Here is a 22,866-nt window from a genome sequence, read left to right on the forward strand (position 1 = left end):
AAAAGGTGGTAACATCTTCACTAAATTCAAACAGAGTAGTCCAAATTTATGTTCTCTCAATTATGATTCCTGGGATCATTTTTTATGCTGATACAGAAGACACTGAGTCTTCTGGACAGACCAGGTCAGATCGAGTGTCGGCTGTGTTACCCAGCTCTGGCACTGGGAAAAGGAAAACAGAAATATTTACCCACTTTCATGAAAAAAACAAATATTCTGTATTTTTTAAACATTTTTGAATAAATAAAGGTGAGTTTTCTACAACAGAAAATGCTCCCTGTGCATTTCTGTCAGCTGTGCTGTGGTGTTCAGAGACACAGCAGTTCACTGCTTAAATGTGGGAGTTTCTTTATTATTGAATAAAACAACACATATACACAGTTTTTGCATCATATTAATATGTAGATTAGAGCCTTGGGAGGACATTAACAGCCTTAAAACTACATAACAGATGCACTGGAGCCCTTTAAGAAAACATAAAAAAGAAGTAATATTCAGTGTTTGCACAACACATAAAACATTTTAGTTTATCTAATTTATTATATTATATTAATGACTTCTGAGGTGCAATGCCAGCACCAGTACGGCTAAAGCACTAGCATATCCACTGTTTAGATTATCAATCCATCACAAAGCCCTGACATCAGCGTACACTGTCTCCTCCTTTCTTGCACTTCCTCTCCCTGATTTGCTGACTTTCCTCCTGATAAAGTTTGGTGCAGCATAAACTAAAGAATCTTCATTTCTCTGAGGGCATAAAGAGCAAAATTGAAAATGAGAGAAAGCTGATTTTTACACAAGCTGATAACTTTTCCAGCTACATCTTTGAATTCTTTACCTGCTGACTTTGCTGATCATCACTGGCTGCTGCAGCATCTGTTTGCAGAGTGACAACAGCTGTATTATTTAAAAAAAGATGTGTATAATTATAGACAGGACAAATTTGAATCAAGTCAGTCTAATAGGTTGTCTGAGTAACGTCTCTTACCTTTACAACAACCACAGGATTTTTTCCTGATGACATAAAGAAGGGAGGCTACAAGAATCAGATTTATAGCCAAAGCAGCAAACAGCAGACAGACAACTGTGTCGTCTTTCTGTGAATCACAAGTGCTGACAACTGAAACATGAAACAAACAAATAAATGAAGAAATAGTTATAGATTGCTGACTTGATAAGATTGTGATACTATAACCATTATAAAGAAATATGAAGCACTTACCTTCAACCTCGAGTTTTGTTCCATTTCCAAATAACATCTGTCCACATGTGGCCACAGCACAGTGATAAGTCCCAGCATCAGAGGAGCTGATGTTCTCCTTGAAGAAGTTGTAGACACATTTCTGTGGAGAGCGAGCCTCAGGACTCGTCTCACACTCATCACCACTGTTTCCATGAGCGTAAATGACACTGGGATGAGATTCATGTGATCCGGCTCTGAACCAGTACACACCGAGTCCTCCTGGACATGTTTTCTTCTCAGAGTCAGAGAGGACTGAACACTGCAGAGACACTGAGTCTCCTGGACGGACCGGATCAGATGGAGGGACTTGAATGATAGTAATAATATGCTCTGGTCCTGGGCAATGAGGACAACAATATGCCAGTATTATTGATATAAAATGCATTACAATTTTCTGTATGATTTGAAATAACGTTTTTCTATTATTTACACACATATGTTGTAGTCCTGAACGCAGCAATAATTGTTCGAAACTGAAGCTGAACTGATCAATAAGGTGAATACTGCTTCATTTACCTTTGACTTGGAGAAAAGTTTTATTCAGAATCGTTGTTTTTAGTTCAACCACTTGTTCACAGTAGTAAAATGCAGTGTCACTCAGCTCCGTTTCGGTAATATCTAGAAAAAATGTTCCTGGCTCTGTCTTGGCCGTACCGCGAGAAGTCGTAAGAATCCCGCCATTATCAAAAGTGTACGTGGCTGCTAAGACTTCAGGAAAGTTTCCAACAACAAGTTTGATCCAAAATAAGAGTCCTTCCAATCCAGGGTGGTGGCTACACGTTAAAGTCACATCTTGTCCAAGATAAACTGTCTTTTTTACAAAGCGTTGGTCATCTGTACATCCTGGAAAACAAAGCCAAATTATGGCCAAAGCGACTGTAAGAAGATGGCAATAATTAAACCTGACAGAAGTGAAACTGAATCAACATACTTACGGCCAATTGTGAACACGACAGCTACACAAAATATGATGAGCATTTTCTGTGAAATCCACTTGAGATAGCAGTCAATTCAATGCTGTAGCTGATTAATCTCAAAGCGATTCTATAAAATGACAAGGAACAATGAAATGGGAGGGTACAGTTTCAAAGCAACATGACTGGTTGTCCATCATGTTGGCTTTTTGGTTTACCACCAAAGTGGAAACGAAACAACCAAATGAAACAAAAAGTCTTTCCAATCACACAGGAGAGCAGCAGCAGTTTGGTTTTGACATATGTCACAAATACACATGGCTCACTGATATAATGACACACATCTGAACAAGAAGTTCTAACACTGCATTGCATTTCTAAGACATTTAGAGAACCTCTGCTGTTAGCCTCTTCAAATGTCCTCCAAAGAGGCAGATAAGTAGTTCACAGTTCTGAGCACTAAGACTGTTTACAAGCCTGTCTGGAACTGTTGGTGAAGACAGAGAAATTATTCTGAAACACAGAGAATGAGCTTTTCATTCATCTTCAGTCAGGTTACGTCATGGAGTGCAGTCACTGAAGGTCAGCCAGAAACAAGACCAAAGTTCAAACTGAAAGCGCAGCGACGGGGTGAAAAGTCCAAGCAGCCTGTAACATCCAAGAAAGGTTCAGCATCTCTGCAGAAAAATAACAGCTCAAACCAGAGCGAAGTGATGGCGAAAATGTGCAGACAAAATCCGACTGGGATTGAAACTTTTCTTCTGCTTATCCAGAGTCATTCTGTGGTGGCAGCAGTTAAAGAAAGGTAGTCCAGATGTCTCCGAGCCAGACAGGACACACTACATAATCCCTCCAGCGCGCTCTGGGTCTATCACCAGTCGGACGTGCTTTGCTGACTTCCAATGGGAGGAGCCGAGGAGGCATCCTGGTCAGACGCCCGGCTCTACACCAAGCTCCCTCCAAATGTCTGAGCTGCATTAAAACAATGTTCATTTAAAGAAATTTGTGACTGAGAATTACTGCAGTGAGCATGTGTTACTCTCTTTATAATGATGCAAACTGTCAAAAGCTTAGAGGAAAGAGCAAAGAAGAATGGCCCAGCTATGATAGAATATGTTCCTCACATTGTCTTTTGATTAAAGCACCTTCTTGTGCATTATTTAGTAATCTTGTTTGTTTGCTATAGTTGCAGGTTTTGTATTATATTTCTATGCAACCTTTTGTCTCCCATGTTGACTCTGATAGTTTCTCTCTGGCCTTCTTACTTGGATACGTGTGTCCTTGATAACACAATACTTAACAGAAACAGGCTCTCTCGCTGTACTCTGCTGCCACCTTCTGGTGTTTGTTGATTGGTCCAGCTTTGGATTTTGGGGAGGCCTTGAAACTAGTGAATCATAAACATCTCTGTAATCTCAATATAATTAAACATCTATGCTCAAATAATGGTATAAACATGTATTCTTTACAGCCCAGAGTCTCTCACAACATCCGCTCTGGTGAATTGTTTAATGGAGCATACAAGCAATCTGAGTCAATTTGTAAAATCAGAACACGTATACAGTGTCATATTAACTAGGATATTTAAATATTTTGACTGTACAAGGAATTATCCTTCCAAACTCCTGTTGACTCTGTCAATTCCTTTCTGGCCATTGATGTTTTTATGATGAACGCTTCATAGTGCTGCCATCTTTTGGTGAGAAGCAGATGTTAAAATCAATGAATGCAGAATGAAGGCAGGATGGGCGTGGTCTTGCAGGCCTTAGCAGTGCCCATTTCGGCAACGTATGAGTGAGGAAGTGCTTTCAAACTGATCCAAATGTTTGTTCATCCAGTGGACTGTTAACACTCCTCTCACCAGAGACCAGACAACAAAGTAACTGCGCTCTTTGGCCGCGTCACAGTTCAAGTTAAGGTCTACAGGGAAGAGGACCCATATACTGAGACTCAACCATTTAAATAAAGTGTATTTTATTTCAGCCTTCTTGTCTCTGCTTGTAAGATTTATTATACTAAAAAGAGGTAAAATAATTAAATACAAAAGACAGCTTTCATATGCTCCATGGGTCATGAAGGTGAGTTTTATACAACTGAAACGCTGTACCAGAGCCTCATTTTCTCATCAGAAAACAGATCTGCTGGTCTTAGTTGTTAGTGAAGAAACATCTCTGTTAAGTCAGTTGGCATCACTTTTATTTAACAAGAGACTGAAGCACATGGTCACTGTTTAATCAGTTGTCAAAGTGTATAATGTCTCTGTCACAGGAAAGCCTTCTTCACATCTGACTGAAATGCTCCTGTGCGAGCTTGACCGCGGTACTGACAGTGGGGCTGCCTGGCCTCTGGGCTTTTCAGGGTACAGACAACAATGCTGAAGCGTTTGAGGCTTTTGGTCATCTCACCATATGGCTCTCCTGCACACCCACAAGTGGATTTGCCCCTTCGCAGTTATTGTAACCAAAACACTGAGCGCTCCATTTGCATGCATCACTTTGGTATGTGAAACGAGCACTGACCTAAGTGATAAATGCAAACCAATCACCACACACAGCTGTCTCTCTCTCTGCTGTGTGTGTGTGTGTGTGTGTGTGTGTGTGTGCAGTGACTTTAAGCAGGTACAAAACTATGAGCTGTCAAATGTATTTTATTTAACAACAGACTGAAAAACACAACAACTGTTTAATCAGTTGCCATGTTCAAAGTGGACAGGAAGGCCTTTTTCACATGCGATTGTACTTGTAACTTCAGTCTTCTGCTCATGGATGGACTTACAGTTGGGTAGCTGGGCTGCGCTTGTCAGATTACAAACAACAATGCTGAATTTGTTGATGCTTGTCCACAGGTTTGTACAGTTTTCTTGTTTTCCACTCTCACAGATATTATTGACATCGTCAATACTGGCTTTGATGAAGGTATTTATCCTCTTACAGTCTTTGCTGTTGCGTTGGGAAATACCTCTTTCATTTATGACGCAATCATACTCAGCAGGTTCCATCGTCGGAATAATATGCTGATTTCGAAACTTCATTTCTGGAGACATGTTTTCAGCCCCAAAGGGCAAAGCAGCAGAAAGCAGCAGCAAACAAGCAAATTGGATCCGCATGATTCCCTGGTGAAGAAAATGTGGGAAAAATGTACTCTTAGTCAATAATTGCGCACAACATCTAAAAATATCTACTTTTTTAAGACTTTATGAACTCTGCTGAAATCTCTACTCATGCTAAGAACAAGGTCTGATGAATTTAGTTTTTAAGTGTTGCAGACCTCCAGAGAAATCTGTCAAGCTAAGATGCGACACAGCCATGAGATAAAAGACCTGTATTAACCCTTATGAACAGCTGGATAATACAGAGAGGATAAGAGAAAAACAAACCTTGTGTCAAGTAGAGCGCTTAACAAATCTTTCTCTTCCTGACTTTCGTCTAGTCCATGCAGCTGAAACAGAATAAGAAATCAATGAACAGATATTTTTCAGTCGTTTGTCTTACACGTTTCATACCTACATATACCTAGACAATGTCATACAAAGCATAGTTACCTGTAGCACAAACACATTTTCAACAGATGAAGTAATCTGTTGATTATTTACCTGACTGACTGACTGATTGATTAATTGATTGATTGATTAGCAAAAATTGCCATCACAATTACCAAAAGTTCAAAGTTACACCTTCACAACATGTAACTTTGAGCAAAAAACTTATTAAGAAAAAAAAAAAAATGAATTTAGAGGAAAAGCAGCAAATCTGCACATTTCTGAAGATGGAACCATGAAATGTTTTTGTGTGATTGTTTTGACTTTGTCACAAAAGACTTTGTTTCGATCGCTGATTTCAAGCTTGTTAAACTGGTCTAAGGGAAAAGCGCTTCTTAGAACTCTGCTGTGTTTCCAAGATGTTTGCATATAATCTTTTGCCAGCTAAAAATGGCCTCCAAACTTTTCAAAAGACACGCAGGTTATCACCATACAGACATAATATTTCCTTACGTTGTCATTTTAAAAAGTGTTCCAAATAGTTGCTCCATCGTCCCTCACCACAATGTCCCGTTCATATTCATGAAACTTTGGAGAGGAAGGTAGAGCGGAAAAAAAGCCTCGTAGCATCGACTGTGGCTGTTTCAGTGGAGCTTTACTGATACGATCAGCTCTGCACACACATTTCATTCAGTCCACAAACTGATCTCTACACACACTTTATCGTTCCTTCTTTCACAGTTATTCAAACTGTAACCAAAACACTAAGCGCTTCACTTGCATCCATCACTTTGGTCAGCTGTGTGCAAAACCAACGCTGATCTAAGTGACATTTGCAAACCAATCATCACACACAGCTGTCTCTCTCTCCTGTGTGTGTGAGCAGTGACTTGGTTCTGAGTAATTAGCGATGGTGTTTGGTCAGTGGTTGAGAAATGGCCAGCCACAACTTTTATGCATCAGTGTAGCTGCTGCATGTGGCTTTGCTTGTTTCACAGGCTGCCGTGCACATAATTTTACACAGTGCTGTGACAACAGACAGATTAAAAACTGATGAATGATGGACATTTGGACTCCATATCTTCGCTTCTCTACAGTAATTCCACAGTGGCCTCAGTGCTCTCAAGTGCTGTCCCTGACTAGTCTCTGACTGTATTTTTCAGTACCTGTACAACAGTATATCTACAACTTGATCAGAATTGTGATCTGGGGTGTATTTCCTCTTTTTTTTTATTGGAATGGAAACTATTGCTCCTGTTTCCATTGAGCAGGCACTCTCATTATACTGTCCAGGTGTGTTGAATTATGTATGTGTACTTGCTGTGTAGACCAACGTTGTGCTGTGCGATGTTGTTGATGTTTTATTTTCTGTTAATATAAAAATCTTAATAAATATATTGGAAAAAAAAAACTGATGAATGATACTGAAAATATTCTGATGCAAGAAATGAAGGCCGTTACAAGTTGTTGATATATAGATAGATATCACACTGTACATATTGTACTTAAGTTTGAGTTTATAGGAAAAACAAAAGATCTGACAGTTGTTAAGAGTTCTGCTGGTGTTTCAACAATGCCTCCATCTGTCAACCAGTCTACTGCCTTATTTTTTTTTTAAAAATGAAGAACCTCACAATTACTTTGATTACAGCTCTATTTCTATGAACACAGGCAGATCCCCCCCAACAGGGTGTATACAGGGTGAACAGAAAAAAAAAAACAAACAAAAAACTGCTGGGAGCAACATGAACACCCCCGTGTGAGAGACTTTAATGGATGTGAAACACACCCTCCAAAGTTCATTGAACGGCCTTGTTGTGGCCGCAGACTTCCTGTGTGTTTGTCACTTCATGCACAAACCAGAAGGCTCAGTAAGTGTCAACACACCTCAAACCCAGTGGACTGTGCATATTCATGTAATAAATAATAATAATAGCAATAAAGCAATACAATTTAGGGGAAGAAAAATCCATGTATAACCTTTATTAATAATAGATCATATTTCTCTTGGTATCCAGAGGTACTCTGCTGATTATTGCTTGAGGCTGTACTACAAAACAGACACAAATGTGAGCTGTCAAATGCATTTTATTTAACACACAAGTGAAGCAGTTAGTCATCAGTGTCTCCAGCATAGTGCTTAGGATCTTCGCCTTGACATGTGATTTTGATTTTCCTGTTTTGTTTTTCAACACCATTGTAGTGACAGTCAGGATAGTTGGCTTTGTCTTTATCTTCAATCCATTTGCAGACAACAAGGTGAAACCTTTGATGGCTTTTGATCTCGATATCGTCTTGCTTATTCACACAGAGGGCTTTCACTGGGTTTTCGTCATCTAAGATGAAAGTATTGGTCTGCTTACACTTATCTTCAACACCCACGGTGATCTTTTTTTCTCGCATCACATTATCACACTTATCGGCACTCATCCCCTTATAGATATGCTGGCGTTTGAACTTCCTGTAAGGAGTTTCAGTGTCTGCATTCTCAGAGAGCACGGCGGCAGAGAGCAGCACCAGCAGCGAACAGATGAGCAGGGTCCTCATGATTCCCTGGTGAAGAAGAGGCAGCAAAAATCGAAAATGAAGGGTTATGGTGGTAACTGGTGGCATGGCTCAAGAAACCCAAGAAACCCTGTGTGAATACTTACTGACACTATGACGCTGAAGAGCCAGTTAAAATCGATGGAAACCTTCTAACAGCACAAACGTGGTGACTCACTTGTTCTTCTTCTTTATTTGTACTTTCTATAAAAAAATAAAAGAAACATAGTATTAATTTGTTATTTATTCTTTAGTGTAACTCAATAAATGTGTCCAATCTGTAACACAGGTCAGGAGAAGTGTACTTACCTGTATCACAGACACTGCTCAGGGATGATGAAGTATCTGAAAATTGCTGAGTCTTTTTATACCGTTTGGTTTCTGGGCGTGTGAATTCTCCTCCCTCCCTCCTCCAATCATACATGACTACAACACTAAATAATAGCCAAAGCGACTGTAAGAAGATGGCAATAATTAAACCTGACAGAAGTGAAACTGAATCAACATACTTACGGCCAATTGTGAACACGACAGCTACACAAAATATGATGAGCATTTTCTGTGAAATCCACTTGAGATGGCAGTTAATTCAATGTTGTAGCTGATTAATCTCAAAGCGATTCTATAAAATGACAAGGAACAATGAAATGGGAGGGTACAGTTTCAAAGCAACATGACTGGTTGTCCATCATGTTGGCTTTTTGGTTTACCACCAAAGTGGAAACGAAACAACCAAATGAAACGAAAAGTCTTTCCAATCACACAGGAGAGCAGCAGCAGTTTGGTTTTGACATATGTCACAAATACACATGGCTCACTGATATAATGACACACATCTGAACAAGAAGTTCTAACACTGCATTGCATTTCTAAGACATTTAGAGAACCTCTGCTGTTAGCCTCTTCAAATGTCCTCCAAAGAGGCAGATAAGTAGTTCACAGTTCTGAGCACTAAGACTGTTTACAAGCCTGTCTGGAACTGTTGGTGAAGACAGAGAAATTATTCTGAAACACAAAATGAGCTTTTCATTCATCTTGAGTCAGGTTACGTCATGGAGTGCAGTCACTGAAGGTCAGCCCCCGGGTGAAAACTTTTTGTGGAGTGCTTTTCAAACTGATCCAAATGTTTGTTCATCCAGTGGACTGTTAACACTCCTCTCACCAGAGACCAGACAACAAAGTAACTGCGCTCTTTGGCCGCGTCACAGTTCAAGTTAAGGTCTACAGGGAAGAGGACCCATATACTGAGACTCAACCATTTAAATAAAGTGTATTTTATTTCAGCCTTCTTGTCTCTGCTTGTAAGATTTGTTATACAAAAAAGAGGTAAAATAATTAAATACAAAAGACAGCTTTCATATGCTCCATGGGTCATGAAGGTGAGTTTTACACAACTGAAACGCTGTACCAGAGCCTCATTTTCTCATCAGAAAACAGATCTGCTGGTCTTAGTTGTTAGTGAAGAAACATCTCTGGTAAGTCAGTTGGCATCACTTTTTCACAAGCCTGCACTCACTCCTGAGTAAAAAGAAGAACTTCTAAAGAGTCAATGACCAACGGTGCTGTGAACATTATCAATGATGTTGTTTCTACTGTTACGATTGTTTATAAAACAGCAGACACAACTGTAAGCTGTAAAATGCATTTTATTTAACAAGAGACTGAAGCACATGGTCACTGTTTAATCAGTTGTCAAAGTATATAATGTCTCTGTCACAGGAAAGCCTTCTTCACATCTGACTGAAATGCTCCTGTGCGAGCTTGACCGCGGTACTGACAGTGGGGCTGCCTGGCCTCTGGGCTTTTCAGGGTACAGACAACAATGCTGAAGCGTTTGAGGCTCTTCGTCATCTCACCATATGGCTCTCCTGCACACCCACAAGTGGATTTGATTATTTTGGTGCTGGCTCGGATAAAGGTACTGGTTTGAATCTCATGGTCACATCTGGTAGCACTCATTTGCCCCTTCGCAGTTATTCAAACTGTAACCAAAACACTGAGCGCTTCATTTGCATGCACCACTTTGGTCACTGTGTGTAAAATGAGCACCGACATAAGGGATAAATGCAAACCAATCACCACACCAATCTCTCTCCTGTGTGTGTGTGTGTGTGTGTGTGTGCGCGCGCAGTGACTTTCAGCAGGTACTGAGTGATGAACTTGTGTTTTTGATATATCCCAATGTTATTCACAACTACACTGGATATTGTTGCACAATTGCATTAAAAAAATAGACAAAACTATGAGCTGTCAAATGTATTTTATTTAACAACAGACTGAAAAACACAACAACTGTTTAATCAGTTGTCATGTTCAAAGTGGACAGGAAGGCCTTTTTCACATGCGATGTACTGACATTTGGGTATCTGGGCTGTTTTTCAATCTATAAACAACAATGTTGAATTTGTTGACGCTTGTCCACAGGTTCATACCATGTGGCTGTCCTCCACTTTTACAGATGTTATTGACATCTTCGATACCGGCTTTGATGAAGGTACAGTATTTATCTCACTTTTTTTGCTGTTGGGTTTGGAGATATTTCTTCTTTTTATGACGACATCACACTCAGTAGTTTTCACCATCTCTATAATATGCTGATTTTGAAATGTCTTGTGTTGAGTCATGTTTGCAACCCCAAAGGGCAAAGCAGCAGAAAGCAGCAGGAAACAAGCAAATTGGATCTGCATGATTCCCTGGTGAAGAAAATGTGGGAAAAATGTACTCTTAGTCAATAATTGCGCACAACATCTAAAAAAATCTACTTTTTTTAAGACTTTACGAGCTCTGCTGAAATCTCTACTCATGTGCTAAGAACAAGGCCTGATGAAATTACACTGCTCAAAAAAATAAAGGGAACACTAAAATAACACATCCTCGATCTGAATGAATGGCATATTCTTATTAAACACTTTGTTCTTTACATAGTTGAATGTGCTGATAACAAAATCACACAAAAATTATCAATGGAAATCAAATTTATTAACCCATGGAGGTCTGGATTTGGAGTCACACTCAAAATTAAAGTGGAAAAACACACTACAGGCTGATCCAACTTTGATGTAATGTCCTTAAAACAAGTCAAAATGAGGCTCAGTCATGTATGTGGCCTCCACGTGCCTGTATGACCTCCCTACAACGCCTGGGCATGCTCCTGATGAGGTGGTAGATGGTCCCCTGACAATGTCATACAAAGCATAGTTACCTGTAGCACAAACACATTTTCAACAGATGAAGTAATCTGTTGATTATTTACCTGACTGACTGACTGATTGATTGATTGATTAGCAAAAATTGCCATCACAATTACCAAAAGTTCAAAGTTACACCTTCACAACATGTAACTTTGAGCAAAAAAACTTATTAAGAAAAAAAAAAAATGAATTTAGAGGAAAAGCAGCAAATCTGCACATTTCTGAAGATGGAACCATGAAATGTTTTTGTGTGATTGTTTTGACTTTGTCACAAAAGACTTTGTTTCGATCGCTGATTTCAAGCTTGTTAAACTGGTCTAAGGGAAAAGCGCTTCTTAGAACTCTGCTGTGTTTCCAAGATGTTTGCATATAATCTTTTGCCAGCTAAAAATGGCCTCCAAACTTTTCAAAAGACACGCAGGTTATCACCATACAGACATAATATTTCCTTATGTTGTCATTTTAAAAAGTGTTCCAAATAGTTGCTCCATCGTCCCTCACCACAATGTCCCGTTCATATTCATGGCACTTTGGAGAGGAAGGTAGAGCGGAAAAAAGCCTCGTAGCATCGACTGTGGCTGTTTCAGTGGAGCTTTACTGATACGATCAGCTCTGCACACACGTTTCATTCAGTCCACAAACTGATCTCTACACACACTTTATCGTTCCTTCTTTCACAGTTATTCAAACTGTAACCAAAACACTAAGCGCTTCACTTGCATCCATCACTTTGGTCAGCTGTGTGCAAAACCAACGCTGATCTAAGTGACATTTGCAAACCAATCATCACACACAGCTGTCTCTCTCTCTCTCCTGTGTGTGTGTGTGAGCAGTAACTTTAAGGTACTGAGTGATGAACTTGTGTTTTGGTATTTGTGCATGCTCTGCTCTGCTCTGACAGTCAGACATCCAACCTCAGGCATCACCAGATCTAATTCATATGAAGTTTTACAAAAGAAACATACACTCTTTGAATGAACAGTGATTAAAGAGCAGCTTTGTACTTGAAGTGCACAGAAAAGCCTTGTTCACATCTGACTGCCACTCTCATGGTGTAAGTTGGACCATGGTACATTTGGGAAGTCCGGCCTGCTGCTGCTTCAGTGTACAAACAACAGTGTGAAAGGGCTGCAGACTTTCTGTCATCTCACCCTTTGGCTCTCGTGTACACACAAATACATCACACACATCTTTTTAAACGTTGAAGCTTTATTTGAACTGTCTTCACCCCAAATTACATCTTGCTCAACATTTGACAAGAGCTGAGAGAAGTTACATTTACAGACCCATTAATGTCTATAAAAATCTTAAATATTTTGTGCACAGGATAAAAATTGGCATAAGATTTAAAATAATCTTTTTCGGACTTTACGAGCTCTGCAGGAATCCATAGAAATATTGTTTTTGTGTCAAGTAGAAGGCTTAACAAATCGTTCACTGAAAAGATATTTCCTTTCAGTCAACAAGCTTTGCTTACACATTTTATACCTTACTGTGTCATAAAAAGCATATTTACCTGTATCACAAACACAGTGAGCAGTCACAACAAAATCTCTGTAAATGGCTGAAGCACTCACAGAATTTGTTTTAATGTTTGTTTGTTTTTTTTTTGGCCTGACAACACAGTGAGAAGGACATTCACACTGCAAGCTTGTTAAACTGAAAGTGCTTTTACTGATGTGACAAAGATTTACAGTAACACATGAGCAACGACGACACACAGTATGATCTCAACCAAGTCTGTCAAACGAACGCACGTGGCAGCACAGTTTCTGACATCTCATGTTATGAAAAGAACACGATTCAGTTAAAGGCATGTGGACAACAATAGAGTATAAAAGCAACGTTTTGAACTCATGAGCTTAGCCTTGATAGCAATTCTTAAAATTCCACTGTATGTCCAAGATATTTGAATATAATCTTTTGCCAGCTCAAAAGCTTCGTAGCATCGACTGTGGCTGTTTCAGTGGAGCTTTACTGATATGATCAGCTCTGCACACATGATTCCTTCAGTCCACAAACTGATCTCTACACACGCTTTATCATTCCTTCTTTCGCAGTTATTCAAACTGCAACCACAACACAGAGCGCTTCACTTGCATCCATCACTTTGGTCAGCTGTGTGCAAAATGAGCACTGATCTGTGACATTTGCAAACCAATCATCACACACAGCTGTCTCTCTCTCTCTCTCCTGTGTGTGTGTGAGCAGTAACTTTAAGGTACTGAGTGATGACCTTGTGTTTTGGTATTTGTGCATGCTCTGCTCTGCTCTGACAGTCAGACATCCAACCTCAGGCATCACCAGATCTAATTCATATGAAGTTTTACAAAAGAAACATACACTCTTTGACTGAACAGTGATTAAACAGCAGCTCTGTACTTTAAGTGCAGTTATTCACAACTATACTGGACATTGTTGCACAATTGCATTAAAAAAAATAGACACAACTATGAGCTGTCAAATGTATTTTATTTAACAAGAGAATGAAATACAGAACAACTGTTTAATCATTCGTCAGGTTGAAAGTGCACAGGAAGGCCTCCATTACATGCGATTGTAATTTCAGTGTTCCGATCAACACCTTTGTACTGACAGTTGGGTACCTGGGCTCCACTGTTTTGCAGTTCACAAACAATGATGTTGAATTCATTGACGCTTGTCCACAGGTTCGTACTGCCTTTTTGTTTTCCATTCTTACAGATCTGATTGACATCTTCGATACTGGCTTTGATGAAGGTATTTATCTTCTTACAGTCTTTGTCATTGGGTTTGGGTTTGGAGATATGTCTACTTCTTATGACATCATCACAGTCAGCAGGTTCCATCGTCAGAATAACATGCTGATTTCGAAACTTCTCCTCTGGAGTCATGTTTGCAACCCCAAAGGGCAAAGCAGCAGAAAGCAGCAGGAAACAAGCAAATTGGATCCGCATGATTCCCTGGTGAAGAAAATGTGGGAAAAATGTACTCTTAGTCAATAATTACGCACAACATCTAAAAATATCTACTTTTTTAAGACTTTATGAACTCTGCTGAAATCCCTAAAAATATCGCGATACAGAAAAACACTCATGCTAAGAACAAGGCCTGATGAATGCCTGATGAATTTAGTTTTTAAGTGTTACAGACCTACAGAGAAATCTGTCAAGCTAAGATGCGACACAGCCATGAGATAAAACAACTGTATGAACAGCTGGATAATAGAGAGAGGATAAGAGAAAAACAAACCTTGTGTCAAATAAAGCACTTAACAAATCTTTCTCTTCCTGACTTTCGTCCAGTCCGTGTAGCTGAAACAGAATAAGAAATCAATGAACAGATGTTTTTCAGTCAACAAGTTTGTCTTACCTCCTCCTTGAACTGCCACCTTATCGTGGTCGAGGAGTTTGAGTACCCGAATGATCCTAGAGGCTATGTTGTCCGGGGCTTAATGCCCCTGGTAGGGTCTCCCAAAGCAAACAGGTTATGAAAGAAATCAAATCAAGGAAGCGTACGTTGCCCGGATTGGCGTCACCGGGGCCCCGCCCTGGAGCCAGGCCTGGGGTTGGGGCTCGCAGGCGAGCGCCTGGTGGCCGGGTCTTTGCCCACGGGACCCAGCCGGGCACAGCCCGAAGGAGCGACGTGGGCCCACCTTCCCGTAGGCCCACCACCCGCAGGAAGGATCAGAAGGGGCCGGTGCTATGTGATATGTGTAGCAGTCGTGGGCGGGGGCCCCGACGACCCAAACCCTGGACAACGACTCTGGCTATGGGGACATGGAATGTCACCTCACTGTGGGGGAAAGAGCCTGAGCTAGTGCGGGAGGTTGAGCGGTACCGGCTAGAGATAGTCGGGCTCACCTCCACGCACAGTCTGGCCTCTGGAACCCAACTCCTTGAGAGAGGCTGGACTCTCCTCTATTCTGGAGTTGCCCGCGGTGAGAGGCGGCGAGCTGGTGTGGGCTTGCTTATAGCCCCCCAGCTCAGCCGCCATGTGTTGGAGTTCTCCCCGCTGAGTGAGAGGGTCACTTCCCTGCACCTTCGGGTTGGGGATAGGTCTCTCACTGTTGTTTCGGCCTACGGGCCGAACAGTAGTGTAGAGTACCCGGCCTTCTTGGAGTCCCTGGGAGGGGTACTGGAAAGTGCTCCAACCGGGGACTCCATTGTTCTGCTGGGGGACTTCAATGCTCACGTGGGCAGCGACAGTGACACCTGGAGGGGTGTGATTGGGAGGAACGGCCTCCCCGATCTGAACCCGAGTGGTGTTCTGTTATTGGATTTCTGTGCTAGTCACAGTTTGTTCATAACGAACACCATGTTCAAGCATAAGGGTGTCCATCAGTGCACGTGGCACCAGGACACCCTAGGCCGGAGGTCAATGATCGACTTTGTAGTCGTATTATCTGACCTTCGGCGGTATGTCTTGGACACTCGGGTAAAGAGAGGGGCTGAGCTGTCAACTGATCACCACCTGATGGCGAGTTGGATTCGCTGGCAGGGGAAGAAGCGGGACAGACTTGGGAGACCCAAACGTACCGTGAGGGTCTGTTGGGAACGTCTGGCGGAACCCGCTGTCAGGGAAGCTTTCAACTCCCACCTCCGGGAGAGCTTCAACCAGATCCCGAGGGAGGTTGGAGACATTGAGTCCGAATGGATCATGTTCTCCACTTCCATTGTTGATGCAGCCGTCCGTAGCTGTGGCCGTAAAGTCGGCGGTGCCTGTCGTGGCGGCAACCCCCGAACCCGGTGGTGGACACCGGAAGTAAGGGATGCCGTTTTCATTTAGTCCACAAACTGATCTCTACACAAACTTTATCGTTCCTTCTTTTGCAGTTATTCAAAATGCAACTACAACACAGAGCACTTCTCGTGTGTGTGTGTGTGTGTGTGTGTGTGTGTGTGTGTGTGTGTGTGTGTGCGTGTGTGTGTGTGTGTGTGTGTGTGTGTGTGTGTGTGTGTGAACAGTGACTTTAAGGTACTGAGTGGTGAGCATTTTTGATATTTGCAGGAGTTCTGTTTGAATCAGCAGGAAAAGTTACAAAACACACCTAATTAATATTTCTACTGATGAGACTCACACCCATGAACCTAATTGGTTCAATTATGAGACAGACATCTAACCTCAGGTAACACCAGATCTAATTCATATGAAATTTTATGATTTGAAATGTTGACGAGAGGCAAAAATATTAGTTTCCCTCAGAGGCCTCAGCTGGTATCTGTGCCCTGGTGCAGGTTAACACACATGATTTAGTGATTTAATTTAGTGAATGAATTTGTGCAAAATTATTTGTCCTGTATCTGATGGTGCTAGGTGTGAAATGCCCGCAGGCAATGCCGAAATACAAATGCATTTTAAATGCATCTGGTGCAGCTTTAATGCCTGTATTAAAAGAAAATGTAAAAGCACCAATAACAAGTCAACTAAGGAACAAGAGTAGTGTGAACATTATTAATTATCTTTTTTCCAACATTATTCAAACTACACTATATATTAGTGCACAACTGAATTTAAAAACAGACACAACTGTATTTGCAATGCAGTAAAAAGTATTGAATGCATCTCTGACCCCGGCAGTGTAAAGTGCAGCTGCAGGCTTCCGGTGAGCTGCGCTGTGTCGTCTTTGAGGTGTTTTCCTCTTTTTTGGACATCCACTGGATGTGCACAAGTAGGTGGGCTGGAGAGAACAAAAAACACTGGGAGAATCCACGATCCTGCTTTTAATTTGATCAAAACTGAAGCTCATTTTGACTAACTTTGACTAGAATTGAAATTGTATCACTCTTAATAAAAATAAATAAAAAAGTCTGAGCGGAGCACTGCTGTACCCACCTCCACCATCTCTGTACGAATGGGTGTGAATGCAGTTTGAATCCCAAAATCTATATTATGTATAAATTAGATTTTTAAAATACTTGCCTTTGAATGCAGAAGTAATATAGCTGCTAAATTCTGCAAACAGTCACAGACATGGCATTAAGGCTGCATGAACTGCCATTTATCATCCATGTTAACTCTGGTCGTTCCTTTCTGGCCTTCCACTATTGATATCTAATTAAATGCCACACACACACACACACACACACACACACACACACACACACACACACACACACACACACACACACACACACACGCTGTACTACCTTTCTCTGTACACTGCTGCCATCTCTTGGTAGGAACCAAGGATGATTTAACAAATGAGAACAAAGCCAACAGGTTCATGTTTTTATTTTATTTATTTGGAACCATCAAAGAGCATGATAGGTCTAAATACTGTCATTTGTTGAATTGTGCAAGACTTAGTTTAAAGCTAAGTTACATTTTACTACTCTGTTAAGTTTTCATTGAACTTTATGTGACATGTCTTATCTTCTTTCTATCAGCTGACTTTAGATGATTATTCAACCGTTTAAACCTTTTTGATGGTTTTTATGTTTCTATGTCAGACCCCAAAACAATTTGTTGTAATAACAAAAAATAAATACATTTCCTTTTGTTGTTCTTGAAGTGCTGAATATGTTGAAGATACTACCACCAGATAGTGCTCTCGTACTCTCAGACAAAGACTTGACTCATACATCAAACAGAAGCATACTAAACACAGGCAAAGCAACAACTAAAATACTCAGATAAATTGTTAAATTATCCATCTCCATCCCCCTAAATAATCTCAAGACATCAGGTCACAGATCTCTAATGAAGAATTAGCCTCAGCCCAAAAAGTCTGGATGCATGTGGCTTTACTGGCTGTTTCCACGAGAACTGTGCAAATGATCTTTACACTGTGCTGTACCAAGAAAGACAGAACTCTGATGACTGATGCAGAGCTGTACGAAGTATTGTGCAGGATTTGGTCAAATCTTTGAAACAATGAAAATATCTACAGCATTATTTGCTTTCATTAGCTATTTTTCCATCTACAAACAACTGCTACTGACAATATCCAAATATAATGGCAGCAGAAATGGTTTGTGAACGTATTTCTCTTCAAATTAAACATAAAGGAGAAATAAAGGGTCTGACGGTTGTGTCGGACACTTGGCGGGTGTCTGTAAATTGACCTGAGAGGTGGAGGATGAAGAGCATCCAAATGGATCATCCTGGACCTATTACAGATCCAGATGCTTATAGGTATGAAGGAGGGGATCTGTGCAGCAGCAGTGATGAGCATGCAGCATCAATGGACCAAGAGATCACAAAGGTAATCATCATCAGTGATACTGAAGTATTACTTTGATGATTTTCTCAGGTTTGTAAGCACTTGGCCCACAAACACAAGCTGAGAACTCATCTCTACTCTTCCTGCATGTCTCACCTCCAACATCCTGTGGAAAAGAAGTCAGGTCTGTTCTGAGTATCGCGATGGTGTTTGGTCAGTGGTTGAGAAATGGCCAGCCACAACTTTTATGCATCAGTGCAGCTGCTGCATGTGGCTTTGCTTGTTTCGCAGCTGCCGTGCACATAATTTTAGACAGTGCTGTGACAACAGATTAAAAACTGATGAATGATACTGAAAATATTCTGATGCAAGAAACGAAGGCCGTTACAAGTTGTTTCTAGATATCATACTGTACATATTGTACTTAAGTTTGAGTTTATATGAAAAACAAAAGATCTCAACAGTGTCTCCATCTGTCAACCAGTCTGCTGCCTTCTTTCTAAAAAAATGAAGAATCTCACAATTATTTTGCTTTACAGCTCTATCTAGACTACAAGCATGTCTTCAGGACATAAAGAACTGGATGACCTGCAATTTTCTGATGCTAAATTCAGACAAAACTGAAGTTATAGAAGTAGGCCCTAAACATCTTAGAAAGTCACTTTCTGATGACATAGCAGTTATGGATGGCATGTGCTTGCCTCCAGCACCACTGTAAAGAATCCGGGAGTTATCTTTGACCAGGACATGTCCTTTCACTTCCATGTAAAACAAATTTCAAGGACTGCCTTTTTTCACCTACGTAATATTGCAAAAATCAGGCATATTTTGTCTCAAAATGATGCAGAAAAACTAGTGCATGCATTCGTAACTTCCAGGCTGGATTATTGCAATTCCTTACTATCAGGCTGCCCAAATTCGTTGCTGAATATTCTCCAGTTGCTCCAGAACGCTGCAGCACGTGTTCTGACAAAAACCAGGAAGCGAGATCATATTTCTTCAATACTAGACACTTTGCACTGGCTCCCTGTAAAGTTTAGAATAGAATTTAAAATTCTCCTCCTTACTTAAATGGCCAGGCACCTTCTTATCTTAAAGAGCTCATAGTACCTGCGTTCCCAGAATGCAGGTCTACTTATGGTTCCTAAAGTCTCCAAAAGCAGAACAGGAGCCAGAGCATTTAGTTATCAAGCTCCTCTCCTCTGGAACCATCTTCCAGTCTTTGTCTGGGAGGCAGACACTGTCTCTACATTTAAGAGTAGGCTTAAAACTTTCCTTTTTGATAAAGCTTATAGTTAGGGCTGGCTCAGGCTTGTCCTGGACCAGCCCCTGGTTATGCTGCTATAGGATTAGACTGTTGGGGGACCTCCAAAGATACACCGAGCTCCTCTGTCTTTCTCTCCCTCTCCATCTGCACGCTTTCATGTCCTACCACGGCGTGTTACTGACTTAGCTCCTTCCCCGGAGTCTCTGTCCTTTGTCGTCTTGCAGGTTCCACAGTGGCTGAATCTGGATTGTGGATTGCAGCTGCGTCTCCTGCTTTGACCCTGCCTGACATCCACTGCAACTGCTATTACTGTTATTACATCCACTGTCACTGTCACTGTGACTGCATGTCTGTCTGTCTGTCTGTCTGTCTGTCTGTCTGTCTGTCTGTCTGTCTGTCTGTCTCACTCTTTCTCTCTTGCTCTCCCTCTCTGACCCAACTGGTCGAGGCAGATGGCCGCCCACCCAGAGTCTGGTTCTGCTCGAGGTTTCTGCCTGTTAAAAGGAAGTTTTTCCTCGCCACTGTCGCCAAGTGCTTGCTCATGAGGGAATTGTTGGGTCTCTGTAGATAAAAGAGCTCGGCCTGTACCAGCTCTATATGGAAAGTGTCCTGAGAAAACTTTTGTTGTGATTTGGCGCTATAAAATTGAATTGAATTGAATTGAATTGAACTGAATTGAATATTTCTATGAACACAGGCAGATCCCCCCCAACAGGGTGTATACAGGGTGAACAGAAAAAAAAAAACAAACAAAAAACTGCAACATGAACACCCCCGTGTGAGAGACTTTAATGGATGTGAAACACACCCTCCAAAGTTCATTGAACGGCCTTGTTGTGGCCGCAGACTTCCTGTGTGTTTGTCACTTCATGCACAAACCAGAAGGCTCAGTAAGTGTCAACACACCTCAAACCCAGTGGACTGTGCATATTCATGTAATAAATAATAATAATAGCAATAAAGCAATACAATTTAGGGGAAGAAAAATCCATGTATAACCTTTATTAATAATAGATCATATTTCTCTTGGTATCCAGAGGTACTCTGCTGATTATTGCTTGAGGCTGTACTACAAAACAGACACAAATGTGAGCTGTCAAATGCATTTTACTACACACAAGTGAAGCAGTCATCAGCTGTTCGATCAGTTGTCACAGTGACCAATGTTTCCATCATAGTGTACAGGAAGGCCCTTTTCACATTTGATTTTGATTTTCTTGTGGAGTTTAGTACCATTGTAGTGACACTTGGGATATTTGGCTTTCCGGTTTTTCAGTGTGCAGACAACAATGTGAAAGCGTCGACGGCTTTTGGTCATGTCACCGTCTGGCTCTCCTTGATTCTCACAGACAGCTCTCACTGGTTTGATGTTGTCTAGGATGAAAGTATTGATCTTCTTACACTTATTTGTCTTCTTCACGTAGATTTCTTTTTCTCGCATCACATTATCACACATATTGGCAGTCATGTTCTCATAGATATGCTGGTGTATGAACTTCTTGTAACGACTTTTGATGTCTGCATTCTCAGAGAGCACAGCGGCAGAGAGCAGCACCAGCAGGGAACAGACGAGCAGGGTCCTCATGATTCCCTGGTGAAGAAGAGGCAGCAAAAATTGAAAATGAAGGCCTATGGTGGTAACTGGTGGCATGGCTCTGTGGATGGCAATGGTCCACACTGAAATATCTTGACAAATATTGAATGGATTGACATGCAAGTTGTTACAGAGCTCTATAGCCCCCTAAGGAGGATAAAAATAACCCCAACGCTTTTAAATGTTGAATGTTGTTAAGGCAGTAGTTCTGATTCAACCAGTGTTACCAAACACTGCGGCCAGATTTGACTAAACTGACATGAATAGGATTACAACAACAACAAAACAAAAATGTTAATCAATAGCGACTTGCAGACCCACAGTGAAAGATGCACAGACCCAAATGTTAAAAACCACAACCACAAGAAACCCTGTGTGAATACTTACTGACACTATGACGCTGAAGAGCCAGTTAAAATCGATGGAACAGCACAAACGTGGTGACTCACTTGTTCTCTAAAAAAATAAAAGAAACATAGTATTAATTTGTTATTTATTCTTTAGTGTAACTCAATAAATGTGTCCAATCTGTAACACAGGTCAGGAGAAGTGTACTTACCTGTATCACAGACACTGCTCAGGGATGATGAAGTATCTGAAAATTGGTGAGTCTTTTTATAGTGTGAATTCTCCTCCCTCACATGTTCCGCCTATCATATATGACCACAACACTAACGTCATTCAGTCTGCAAACGCTAATGCTGAGCATCCTGCTACTAGACCACTACCTGCTTAAAGCAAACTGGGCAGGCAAACTGTGGCCTAAATACAGTGAAGACTAATGATGAGACAATAGAGTGTGTAGTTTAATTCCCACTGGGCCAATGTTTTAAGAACTGTTGCATTTGATTAAAGCATTCATCAAATTACTTGCACTACAGTTGGCACACAGGGTATATTAAGGCCTTATCTCTCTTGGCACTGCTGCCATCTTCTGGTGGCCCACAGCTGGCTTCGAAAATTAACAAAGGCTTAAGTCAGCAGGTTAAACCAACCATTTGTTAAGTTGTTCATTTGATTAGTCCTGCCAGCAGCGCGGCCCTGTGGATGGCAGAGTCAGCCTGTCGGTCTTCCTACCCCTTCGATTAAGACAGAAATATCTCATCAATCATTCATGTTAAACGAATGCAACGGCTTCTCTTAAGAGGGAAGCATTAGAAAAAACAGATGACAAACACAAATGAGTCGGTTGACTATTCGTTTAAACGATCCTACTCTCACTAGTCGGCACCAGAAATAGTAGTCGGTTGAACGTATATTATTATTTTATTAATGTACGGGTTTAAAATACAGGACATTGTATTCATCATGAACAGCAGGCTTTCAGTGATGAAGGAATTACTGTTACCCCTTTACCAGGAAAATCTGTTCAAGTCTGACATATTTAAATCTCTCCAGTCATAAATGTCTGGTGGAAATCATTTCTGAGGTGGATTTGAAAATATTTCCTCCGCTGCTTCTCTGATGTCCGCTCTCTCTCTTGCTTCAGTG

The 22,866-nt window shown here is 41.0% G+C and overlaps 2 protein-coding genes across 2 annotated transcripts; both read right to left on the bottom strand.

Moving 5' to 3' along the window:
- Positions 1 to 627: 627 nt before the first annotated feature.
- LOC139330987 (signal-regulatory protein beta-2-like) lies at positions 628 to 8,777 on the bottom strand. The gene is made up of 6 exons (XM_070962219.1): positions 8,693 to 8,777; positions 1,760 to 2,086; positions 1,219 to 1,579; positions 989 to 1,113; positions 839 to 897; positions 628 to 747 (listed from the first exon to the last, which is right to left on the bottom strand). Exons 1-6 carry the CDS (start codon positions 8,733 to 8,735, stop codon positions 628 to 630), a joined length of 1,035 nt encoding a protein of 344 aa, XP_070818320.1. The 5' UTR covers positions 8,736 to 8,777.
- A 12,148-nt stretch (positions 8,778 to 20,925) lies between these two features.
- On the bottom strand, positions 20,926 to 21,366 carry LOC139330988 (ribonuclease-like 3). Its single transcript, XM_070962220.1, has one exon. It carries the CDS (start codon positions 21,364 to 21,366, stop codon positions 20,926 to 20,928), a length of 441 nt encoding a protein of 146 aa, XP_070818321.1.
- Between the last annotated feature and the right edge of the window lie 1,500 nt (positions 21,367 to 22,866).

This window comes from Chaetodon trifascialis, chromosome 5 (assembly GCF_039877785.1).
Source record: "Chaetodon trifascialis isolate fChaTrf1 chromosome 5, fChaTrf1.hap1, whole genome shotgun sequence".
Lineage (NCBI taxonomy): Eukaryota > Metazoa > Chordata > Actinopteri > Chaetodontiformes > Chaetodontidae > Chaetodon > Chaetodon trifascialis.

What these genes read in the sequence shown, in the direction of transcription:
- LOC139330988 (XM_070962220.1), bottom strand. Translation starts at nt 21,366, where the DNA reads ATGAGGACCCTGCTCGTCTGTTCCCTGCTGGTGCTGCTCTCTGCCGCT.
- LOC139330987 (XM_070962219.1), bottom strand. Translation starts at nt 8,735, where the DNA reads ATGCTCATCATATTTTGTGTAGCTGTCGTGTTCACAATTGGCC. An exon ending in AACTTTTCTCCAAGTCAAAG is followed by an intron (nt 1,580 to 1,759) that starts GTAAATGAAGCA and finishes CTCATTGCCCAG; the next exon opens with GACCAGAGCATATTATTACT. An exon ending in AAACTCGAGGTTGAAGGTAA is followed by an intron (nt 1,114 to 1,218) that starts GTGCTTCATATT and finishes TTCAGTTGTCAG; the next exon opens with CACTTGTGATTCACAGAAAG.